We start from the raw sequence: 12,413 nt of genomic DNA on the forward strand, positions 1-12,413 counted from the left end.
TTGAATTTAGAATTTTAAAGATTCGAAATTGAAGATGAACTATGTTTCAAAATTCAATTGTCATTTTTTTCGTGTTTTCTCCTCTTTTAAACCGTTCAATTAAGTGTAAATATCATTAATTATTAATAATAACATAGAGTTAAAGGTAAATTGAGCAAATTGTCTATTTCTGGCAATTTATTTAAGTGTGTATCAAAATGGTAGCCCTTCGCATTAATCAGTACCCAAGAAGTAGCTCTTGGTTTCAAAAAGGTTGGTGACCCCTGCACTAGAGAAAAGCGCTATATAAATATAATTCACTCACACACACACAACACACAGTCTCATTATAATTTGTTTATGAGCAAGGGCGAAATAGGTAATTTGTTAGTGGTGCCTCCACCATTAATGAATACATGTATGGGAAACACTAAAACCACAGTCATTGTTGCAGAATGAATACATATATCAAATTAAAGTAGACACTATGAAGCTGTAGCAATTTACTTTTGACAAAGATAAGGTCAACAAACACCAACATTGCTATCAGTGTTACAGAGTAGTATTACATTAAGGGTTTGCGATGCTCAGACAGCAACCCCATGTTTCGGATTGGTGTTGATTCAAGAACACGGCCAATCATTTGGCAGCCTGGATCCCATCAGCCTCCTTAATCCACCATCCATCACGCTCACAAGGGGTGCTTGATTACAAAGCACAACAGCGAGGATGGATTGGGAAAAAAAAAAAAACATGCTCCTTTTCAATCAAAGTGATTGTGCTGTACTTTGCACCGTAAATACTTTTAAGACACTTTCAAGTGTCACCGTGTGCAGCAAGGTCTGGTTTTTTCCCCACTCACCATTGCAGTTTAAACACTCGAAACACAAATGTTTTTTTAGCTATGCCAAAGAGGTTGCAGGTGATTGTGAGCTCATCTATACTTCCGTTGCCTAACCTCAGTTAAAAGCAGCTGGAATTGAAGTATTTACTCACTCAACTCTATTTTAGCCAGCGGGAAGATTGAGACCTGCTGATGTTTACCTCCTCACTGAATGGAGTCAATCAGAGCGAGTCCATCAGTTGCCGGTTACTGCTCAGTGGTAACACAATCTACAAAACTCAACCTAAGGCTGAACGATTTTCATCAGAAATAAAATAAAGATTTTTTTTCTCCCAAAACACCATTTTCAATTACAATTTTGGGGTTTTTTTGAATTAAAAAAAAATACAAAAGACAACAGGTAGAAAGGGTTAATGGCATCATCACGTAATTTGTAATGACATAGGCTAATTAAAAGGCTAAACATTTTTAAGACAGATCTCTGTGTCTTTATTAGTATCAACATTTCGTATTCTTATTATTATTTTATGCAAAAATGTTGATGTTTTTTTTTTTTTTATTACCACAATGTGCCACGGGTCAATAAAAAAAGTCACGGTCCACCCATGGCCCAGGGGCCACACTTTAAATACCACTGGTTAGCTTATTTCACAGAGAAGATTAAGTGTTGCCAAACCACGGACGATTGCCTCTAAACCCCAGGTGTCAAACTCAAGGCCCGGGGGCCAGTTCTGGCCCGCCACATCCTACTACGTGGCCCGTGAAAGCCTGGAAAAAATGGGTTTCAATTAGGGATGTCCGATAATGGCTTTTTGCCGATATCCGATATGCCGATATTGTCCAACTCTTTAATTACCGATACCGATATCAACCGATACCGATATCAACCGATATATGCAGTCATGGAATTAACACATTATTATGCCTAATTTGGACAACCAGGTATGGTGAAGATAAGGTACTTTAAAAAAAAAATTAGTAAAATAAGATAAATAAATTAAAAACATTTTCTTGAATAAAAAAGAAAGTACAACAATATAAAAACAGTTACATAGAAACTAGTAATGAATGAAAATTAGTAAAATTAACTGTTAAAGGTTAGTACTATTAGTGGACCAGCAGCACGCACAATCATGTGTGCTTACGGACTGTATCCCTTGCAGACTGTATTGATATATATTGATATATAATGTAGGAAGCAGAATATTAATAACAGAAAGAAACAACACTTTTGTGTGAATGAGTGTAAATGGGGGAGGGAGGTTTTTTGGGTTGGTGCACTAATTGTAAGTGTATCTTGTGTTTTTTATGTTGATTTAATAAAAAAAATTAATAAAATTTTTTAAAAAAAAACCAAAAAAAAACGATACAGATAATTAAAAAAACGATACCGATAATTTCCGATATTACATTTTAACGCATATATCGGCCGATAATATCGGCAGGCCGATATTATCGGACATCTCTAGTTTCAATAAAACTTTTTTTTTTTAACTAAATGCATTCTTAAAATTTGGACAGACAAAAAAATGCATATTTTAAACTTTAATATTATCTGATCATGCCAATTATATTATTATATACTGTATTGCAAAACTATTTTTGTGAGATAAAACAAATACCGTATTTTTCGGAGTATAAGTCGCACCGGCCGAAAATGCATAATAAAGAAGGAAAAAAACATATATAAGTCGCACTGGAGTATAAGTCGCATTTTTGGGGGAAATTTATTTGATAAAACCCAACACCAAGAATAGACATTTGAAAGGCAATTTAAAATAAATAAAGAATAGTGAACAACAGGCTGAATAAGTGTACGTTATATGAGGCATAAATAACCAACTGAGAAGGTGCCTGGTATGTTAACGTAACATATTATGGTAAGAGTCATTCAAATAACTATAACATATAGAACATGCTATACGTTTACCAAACAATCTGTCACTCCTAATCGCTAAATCCCATGAAATCTTATACGTCTAGTCTCTTACGCGAATGAGCTAAATAATATTTTATATTTTACGGTACTGTGTTAATAATTTCACACATAAGTCGCTCCTGAGTATAAGTCACACCCCCGGCCAAACTATGAAAAAAACTGCGACTTATAGTCCGAAAAATACGGTAGTTAAATATCTGCTTGTCACCTTTATTTATAATTTTAAAGCAAGTTATACATAAAAAAAATCTAATAATCGAATGCATATGCATTTCGGTTAATCATGATTAATCACAGGTTATTACGTGCATGCATAATGTAAATTCATTTTAAAATGCGGCCCTCTGAAAGCAGCCATTCCTGCGATGTGGCCCTCAATGAAAATGAGTTTGACACCCCTGCTATAAACTAATTGTAGTGATTCAGTTTGGGTATCACACTTCTAGATTTCCTCCTCTTTTCTCCACGCTTTGCACGGCAGTGTTATACACACTCTGAGCTTGTGGAGGCGGATATGCGCTCTCACTCACACTACAGCTACTTGTTTTGTTTTTTTTACCGCTTATATTTGATTAATGATTGAATGCACAACAAGACACGTTCCTCTGTATAACTTTTAATGTAAATTTAGCGACAAAGCCACAAAATAAGCAACACAGATCCCGCTTTGCTAAGTATGTTCCATTACACTGTAGTATGTTTATGAGCGAATGCGAACCGGAAGCGACAAATCCGCATTAACGACAAATGCCTATGTGTGTGTGTGTGTGTGTGTGTGTGTGTGTGTGTGTGTGTGTGTGTGTGTGTGTGTGTGTGTGTGTGTGTGTGTGTGTGTGTGTGTGTGTGTGTGGAGAGCGCTGTTGCAGGCTTGGAGTCGCCAAACATGATTGAGCGGAAACTAGGGATGTCCGATAATGGCTTTTTGCCGATATCCGATATGCCGATATTGTCCAACTCTTTAATTACCGATATCAACCGATACCGATATCAACCGATATATACAGTTGTGGAATTAACACATTATTATGCCTAATTTGGACAATCAGGTATGGTGAAGATAAGGTACTTTTTAAAAAAATGAATCAAATAAAATAAGATAAATAAATTAAAAACATTTTCTTGAATAAAAAAGAAAGTAAAACAATATAAAAACAGTTACATAGAAACTAGTAATTAATGAAAATTTGTAAAATTAACTGTTAAAGGTTAGTATTATTAGTGGACCAGCAGCACGCACAACCATGTGTGCTTACGGACTGTATCCCTTGCAGACTGTATTGATATATATTGATATATAATGTAGGAACCAGAATATTAATAACAGAAAGAAACAACCCTTTTGTGTGAATGAGTGTAAATGGGGGAGGGAGGTTTTTTGGGTTGGTGCACTAATTGTAAGTGTATCTTGTGTTTTTTATGTGGATTAAATTTTTTTTTAAAAACAACAACAAAAAAACGATACTGATAATAAAAAAAAACGATACCGATAATTTCCGATATTACATTTTAAGCATTTATCGGCCGATAATATCGGCAGACCGATATTATCGGACATCTCTAGCGGAAACATGATGTAACAAATGTTTTTTGGTTTTTTTTCAACATCGCCGTAATTCAATAAATCGATTGCAACTCAAAATTGATATATTATGTCACCCTAAATCAGTCTAAAAATAAAACTGCCAGTAGCAGCCTAGTGTTGCGCTGTTATTCTGCTAGAAAAAAAACTGAAGAAAGAGCGCAAGAGATGGGCTCAGTTGGCACTGCTTTACCTTTAAAAACTTGTAGTGCTGCTCCAGATCTTCATCCTTGAAGCCCGTCCCGATCTAGAGGAGAGACAAGGAGATCAGAAAGGTTTTGTCTCTCAGCATTCAGGCTAAAATATTGATACCAACGTCAACAAATGGTCTTTCTAGTCTATCGTGTCTGCTGCAACATCACCAACGTGCCTGTTCCAGTCACCCAGGTATCAGTGTGTATCGTGTGTGTATACACTCGTGTGTGTGAAAGTTTTGAAGGCAGCGCTGCATTGACAAATCCCTTTTCCATGGATAAAGACATAAAATTTACAGCAGGAAAAAGTGGGGATTAAAGGTTTTTGGTGGATTGAGAGAGGAGAGAACCAACACTGCATGGTTGAGTGGCACACTTGGGAAACGTTGCAGCTAACATACACAAGGTTTTCAGTGGAAAGTGACAGTTTAAAGGCTCATACACTAACCTAAAGCAACAATAGTCTCCAAAAACACAGACACACAAACGCACACACTTGCAGCCGATGCACACGATACAGTAACAAACAGGCAACATCGAGAAATATCACCAATAGACAGACAAGTGGTCAAAAGAGGGCAAAACACAAATGATGGTGGACAACTTCTTAAATTTGAGTGCAGCATCTTCATCAAAAAGGAATGATTTAACATCCATCAACTTGCCATTTTTTAATCATTGGGAATTGTTTAAGACAGGGGTCGGCAAAATGTTAAAAGAGCCATAATGGACACAAAGAAAATATATATACACTACCGTTCAAAAGTTTGGGGTCACCCAAACAATTTTGTGGAATAGCCTTCATTTCTAAGAACAAGAATAGACTGTCGAGTTTCAGATAAAAGTTCTCTTTTTCTGGCCATTTTGAGCGTTTAATTGACCCCACAAATGTGATGCTCCAGAAACTCAATCTGCTCAAAGGAAGGTCAGTTTTGTAGCTTCTGTAACTAGCTAAACTGTTTTCAGATGTGTGAACATGATTGCACAAGGGTTTTCTAATCATCAATTAGCCTTCTGAGCCAATGAGCAAACACATTGTACCATTAGAACAGTGTTTTTCAACCACTGTGCCGCGGCACACTAGTGTGCCGTGAGATAGTCTGGTGTGCCGTGGGAGATGAGCTAATTTCACCTATTTGGGTTAAAAATATTTTTTGCAAACCAGTAATTATAGTCTGCAAATGATGTGTTGTTGTTGAGTGTCGGTGCTGTCTAGAGCTCGGCAGAGTAACCATGTAATACTCTTCCATATCAGTAGGTGGATACTTGGTAGATGTCGGAAACAGCGGGAGGCAGCATGCAGGTAAAAAGGTGTCTAATGCTTAAACCAAAAATAAACACAATGTGAGTGCTCCTAAGAAAAGGCATTGAAGCTTAGGGAAGGCTATGAAGAACGAAACTACAACTGAACTGGCTACAAAGTAAACAAAAACGGAATGCTGGACGACAGCAAAGACTTACTGTGGAGCAAAGACGGTGTCCACAATGTACATCCGAACATGACATGACAATCAACAATGTCCCCACAAAGAAGGATAAAAACAACTGAAATATTCTTGATGGCTAAAACAAAGTAAATGCGGGAAATGTCGCACAAAGGAAGACATGAAACTGCTACGGGAAAATACCAAAAAAACAGGAAAAGCCATTAAAGTAGGAGCGCAAGACAAGAACTAAAACACTACACACAGGAGCACAACCAAAAAACTAAAAATAAGTCACGTCGTGATGTGACAGGTCGTGACAGTACACCTACTTTGAGACAAGAGCTATAGTGATGCATGGTTGGTTATGGTTTGAATTCATATCCAACAATTGCGACAACGACTTTTTACTGTCAACTGAGTTTCATTTTTTTAATGATTTCTGCTGGTGGTGTGCCTCTGCATTTTTTCAACGCAAAAAATGTGCCTTGGCTCTAAAAAGGTTGAAAAACACTGCATTAGAACACTGGAGTGATAGTTTCTGGAAATGGGCCTCTATACACCTATGTAGATATTGCACCAAAAAGCAGACATTTGCAGCTAGAATAGTCATTTACCACATTAGCAATGTATAGAGTGTATTTCTTTAAAGTTAAGACTAGTTTAAAGTTATCTTCATTGAAAAGTACAGTGCTTTTCCTTCAAAAATAAGGACGTTTCAATGTGACCCCAAACTTTTGAACGGTAGTGTATATAGGCTAGTAAGGTAAAGTTTTGTACCTGACAAGTTTCAGCTATCTTGCTTCTGCAGCCTTCATCAGAGGTGTCACGTGATGTTAGCGTGACGTCATCTGTGACGTGTTATATGGATTGTTACTAGCCTATATAAATCAACCATTTATAAATACCCATTAGTAGACTAAATGAACCTCTTCAACATACTTTGTAAATATACCTAATGGGTCCGTTAAAATGTATAAAGTAGTGTATTTCAAGTGTTGCTGCTTTTGGGGAACTCTCTTCAAACGCTAAAAATACAATCACAGGGAAACATTAATAATGGCGTTATTCTGCACTGAATGTCATCTCATTCAAATTCAACTCTTTATGTAGTGTCTCCAAATAGCCTACAATAAAAGTGTACATACACTTGTTTTATAATACTGAGTGACTCATTTTAATTGCTAGTTTTTTTTTTTACAATGTGTTTGCTCATTGGCTCAGAAGGCTAATTGATGATTAGAAAACCCTTGTGCAATCATGTTCACACATCTGAAAACAGTTTAGCTCATTACAGAAGCTACAAAATTGACCTTCCTTTGAGCAGATTGAGTTTCTGGAGCATCACATTTGTGGGGTCAATTAAACGCTCAAAATGGCCAGAAAAAGAGAACTTTCATCTGAAACTCGACAGTCTATTCTTGTTCTTAGAAATGAAGGCTATTCCACAAAATTGTTTGGGTGACCCCAAACTTTTGAACGGTAGTGTAAATCAACCATTTATATATATTAACAAAGTATCGGTATCGGATTGGTATCGCAGATACCAGCCTGATTTTTGCTGGATCCAAAAAAACAATCAGTGGTATCGCACACCACTCTGTGGGACGACCGCAAGAGGCTCCAGGGAGGTCCTGAGAGGTCGTCTTCTTAGGGCCACATCCTCCTGCCTCCTTCCGTGCAGCGAGAACAACGTGAAGAACTTCCAGCCAATGCCGACAAAGCGGTCGTTACTGACACGCACGCAGTCGCTTTAATTCGCCCACCAAATAGCTGGAAGTACATGGCGCGGCCCAGGACCCGCCTGATTCATCACAAGCATCTGTGGGCTCTCTCGCGCTTCTACCCTGCATCCCTCATTTTAGTGTTTAAAGACACGAAAACATCATTAATAGAACATACATAACCCAATTATCCTAATGAATCAATGTATATGGTTCAGTCCCAACAGTATTTAGTCACTAATATTTACATCTTGTGTTCATTTCACATCCACAGGTGTCACATTGATCAGTGTTATTATCTACAGTTTATTTACAGTATTACCACATTACTTCAGTTCACTTCACACATTAGCTTTCTCGGAGAGCCCAGCCCTAACATGAGCTTTCCTTGCAAATTTATTTAACAAAATACCAAATGTAAACATTTCATTCTTTTCGCCAAAATAGGATATCAATTTATGAAAATAATTAAACATGTTTAGTATTGTTTACTCATATTTGAAAATAGGAAATAATAATAATGTTAGGACACTGACATATTGCATGAAACAAGTGTGAAAATATTTACCTTCAAGATTGTTACACCACTGACAATAGTTTCAACAGACTACATAAGAACTTAATATTACAAAATAGTATTATATGCAAATTTATTTCAAATAAATTGTTAACTGGAATCAATAATGCGACTCTTTGAATTTCTGTAATTTCATAGTATATTTTCACGTGGCTTTTTATTTTTAGAAAAACCCATTTATATTTCGCAAAGCAATAATTGGTTAATATTTAAAACAAACGTGCGTATTTCGCAAGCAAATATTTTTTAGCTTACCTCATTATTAACAACCCTGTCTGCAACTGAAGTAGGTTGTTTGGGTGGATCTTTCGTCTCCATGTCTACGGCAGTTGTCGATGTAAACAAAGGATGAAGTCCGTAAGGTTTGCTCACTTTCGGTTGACATCCAAAAGTACCAACTAGTGAAAAGTTGGTTTTCCTTGCTTCAAGTTGTTTCATATGTTTTTGGCGTTTCGCATGTACTTCCAAAGCCTTGAAACCTCGTGATCCATAGTCAATATTATCATGACACCACGTGCACAAAACCTTTCCGGGACGATCGATTTTCCGAATAAAATCACCGAACAAAGTCGTAACTTCCTTCTTCCCAACAGTATCAGTGATTTCCCTTTCCATCCAGTCCCATCGAAACTTATTTTTGACATGTTTATCAATTTCTTTTACTCGTAAAGCGTCCTTTCTCTCGAGAACCGACATCGTTTGCGTATGGAAAATGGCGGTAATAACCATTATGAATGATGACGTTTTTAACGTCATCATTCATAACAAATGTCCTGATTGGTCACAAGGAACATATCGACCAATCAACTACGGCGTAATATAAACTGCATCTCGAATCTTAATTTAGGGTCGGGAAAAAAAACGGAAAAACGGGAGATAATTTTATTTTTTTCCCCGATTAAAAAAGACGGAATTCCGACTTTAGACGGAAAAATCACATGCCTGTTACCAGGCAAACCGAGGCTTTATATGGCACACGTGAAACAAGGCAGGTGCCGTATTTGGATTTGATGATTTCAGAATATCTGCTCACACAGGTATTTGTTTTGTTTGCAACAGCCACCTGCCTGGCACCACGCTGTGCTAAAGCAACATGTGTCGTAGGCTGACGTAAATCTTCGCTGACAGAAATGTTGAAATGTAAAATGTATTCTCCACATCTTTACAGCATTGGAAAACATTAACAATGTTTGTGTCATGTTTCTCCTCATAAAGAAACCACATTAAAACAAAAAATATATTTCCCCCCCCCCCATCTTTTTTCATTTTCATACATTTTTGAAAAAGCTCTAGGGAGCCACCATGCCGGTGCTAAAGTGAAGTGAAGTGAAGTGAATTACATTTATATAGCGCTTTTTCTCAAGTGACTCAAAGCGCTTTACATAGTGAAACCCAATATCTAAGTTACATTCAAACCAGTGTGGGTGGCACTGGGAGCAGGTGGGTAAAGTGTCTTGCCCAAGGACACAACGGCAGTGACTAGGATGGCGGAAGCGGGGATCGAACTTGCAACCCTCAAGTTGCTGGCACGGCCGCTCTACCAACCGAGCTATACCGCCCTAAAGAGTCTCGGGTTGCCAACCCCCCAGGTTAACACTTGTGTCATCACTTAGTCTTCTATGCAAGTTCTAATTGCAGTTTTCTGTCTTAACAGGTTGCAGAAAAAATCCAAACAGGAAGTAAAAGTTGAACGACATAAGGTTTAATGCTTTGTAATAGAGATGTCCGATAATGGCTTTTTTGCCGATATCGGATATTCCAATATTGTCCAACTCTTAATTACCGATTCCGATATCAACCGATACCGATATATACAGTCGTGGAATTAACACATTATTATGCCTAATTTGTTGTGATGCCCCGCTGGATGCATTAAACAATGTAACAAGGTTTTCCAAAATAAATCAACTCAAGTTATGGAAAAAAATGCCAACATGGCACTGCCATATTTATTATTGAAGTCACAAAGTGCATTATTTTTTTTAACATACCTCAAAACAGCAGCTTGGAATTTCAGACATGCTCTCCCTGAGAGAGCATGAGGAGGTTGAGGTAGGAAGGGGGGGTAGGGGGTAGTGGGGGTGTGTATTGTAGTGTCCCGGAAGAGTTAGTGCTGCAAGGGGTTCTGGGTATTTGTTCTGTTGTGTTACGGTGCGGATGTTCTCCCGAAATGTGTTTGTCATTCTTGTTTGGTGTGGGTTCACAGTGTGGCGCATATTTGTAACAGTGTTAAAGTTGTTTATACGGTCACCCTCAGTGTGACCTGTATGGCTGTTGACCAAGTATGCCTTGCATCCACTTGTGTGTGTGAAAAGCCGTAGATATTATGTGACTGGACCGGCACGCAAAGGCAGTGCCTTTAAGGTTTATTGCCGCTCTGTATTTCTCCCTATGTCTGTGTACAATGCAGCATTTTAAAAAGTCTTACATTTTACTTTTTGAAACCGATACCGGTAATTTCCGATATTACATTTTAAAGCATATAATCGGCCGATAATATCGGCAGTCCGATATTATCAGACATCTCTACTTTGTAATTTACGCACCTTGCAGACCGCCTGAAATTCCTCGTTGTCTTCGTCGTAGCAGGCTAGCAGGAAGCCGCCGTACATCCCGGTCCTCTTGCCTTTTCCCAGATAGGCGCCAATCACGCAGAGGTCCACTGTGTCGCCCACACCTTCCAGGTAGTCCTTCTTTAGCTGTTGCAGGATGATATTTGTGTTAATTTTGGACTAATGTTTCCCATACAACTGTGGTCAGCCACAATTAAAAAACATTTTGCTGCAAAACTTCACTTTCCACATAACCTTGACTACGTTATTTGTCTGAAAATTAGAGTTTGATGTTTGACCAGCAGTCTTCTGTAGCTAGTCAGCACACAGTGCCCAGTAGTAGACTGGCCTAATAGTACAAAGTTGGCAGACAATATTTGTTTCAACAGAGTGTGGTGACAATAAACTGTATACTACAATGCAGTTGCTGTTTTATGTAAATTTTGCTATGTTGAAATCTTGTTTGTTAAACGTTTGTACAAGTTAAGACCGCACATGCTCCTTTACTTTAACCGTGAATGGTTACCAGAAAAATGGCGTGGGTTGGGTAGTGACAAAATACACCCCGATGGGACTTTAGATAACACGGTTACCAAGTTCCAAGCAAATTATGTATATTTAGTAGGGCTGCAACTAACGATTAATTTGATAATCGATTAATCTGTCGATTATTACTTCGATTAATCGATTAATAATCGGGTAAAAGAGACAAACTACATTTCTATCCTTTCCAGTATTTTATTGGAAAAAAAACAGCATACTGGCACCATACTTATTTTGATTATTGTTTCCCAGCTGTTTGTACATGTTGCAGTTTATAAATAAAGGTTTATTTAAAAAAATAAAATAAAAATAAAAAATTTTTTAAAAAGCTTCTGCGCATGCGCTTAGCATAGATCCAACGAATCGATGACTAAATTAATCGGCAACTATTTTTATAATCGATTTTAATCGATTTAATCGATTAGTTGTTGCAGCCCTAATATTTAGTAAAACATTCAATCAATCACTGTTTATTTATATAGCCCTAAATCACAAGTGTCTCAAAGGGCTGCACAAGCCACAACGACATCCTTGGTTCAGAGCCCACATAAGGGCAAGGAAAAACTCACAACCCAGTGGGATGTCAATATGAATGACTATGAGAAACCTTGGAGAGGACCGCAGATGTGGGTAGGGGGAGACCGGATGCAATGGACGTCGAGTGGGTCTAGCATAATATTGTGAAAGTCCAGTCCATAGTGGATCTAACATATTAAAACATTAAAAAAAACATGTTTGTGTATGACATTGTGACAACGTTGCATTTGTGTCAAAGTATTGGGGTATTTTTTAAGGTCAATTTATATAGTTCTAGCAAGAAATTTACTGTGACTAATCAAAATTTAAAAGTTTTATTAATCAGAAATGACTGCACTAATCAAAATAGTAAAGAAAAATAATGAGAACTAAATAGATAAAAATAGTGAAATATGCTGAATGCACATTTGGTCCACCAAGGTGTCTTGAGTGTGGTACAAATTTAAAAAATTCTAGAAATAAATAATTTACTAAACATTCTGAAGACAAAACTTGCGTTTAAGGTGTTCTAAGAGTAAATT

At 37.3% G+C, this 12,413-nt stretch overlaps 1 protein-coding gene across 2 annotated transcripts in view; it reads right to left on the bottom strand.

The window, feature by feature from the left end:
* The window catches only part of lig1 (ligase I, DNA, ATP-dependent), a 109,486-nt gene that overhangs the window by 20,398 nt on the left and 76,675 nt on the right, over nt 1-12,413 (bottom strand). For both annotated transcript variants that reach the window (XM_062023164.1, XM_062023163.1), the window contains exons 23-24: nt 10,807-10,959; nt 4,535-4,588 (exon numbers count right to left, since the gene is read on the bottom strand). In XM_062023164.1, coding sequence (XP_061879148.1) covers nt 4,535-4,588; nt 10,807-10,959 — 207 coding nt within the window. The remainder of the gene's footprint in view (nt 1-4,534; nt 4,589-10,806; nt 10,960-12,413) is intronic.

The sequence above is a fragment of the Entelurus aequoreus genome, linkage group LG16 (genome assembly GCF_033978785.1).
Source record: "Entelurus aequoreus isolate RoL-2023_Sb linkage group LG16, RoL_Eaeq_v1.1, whole genome shotgun sequence".
Classification (NCBI taxonomy): Eukaryota; Metazoa; Chordata; class Actinopteri; order Syngnathiformes; family Syngnathidae; genus Entelurus; species Entelurus aequoreus.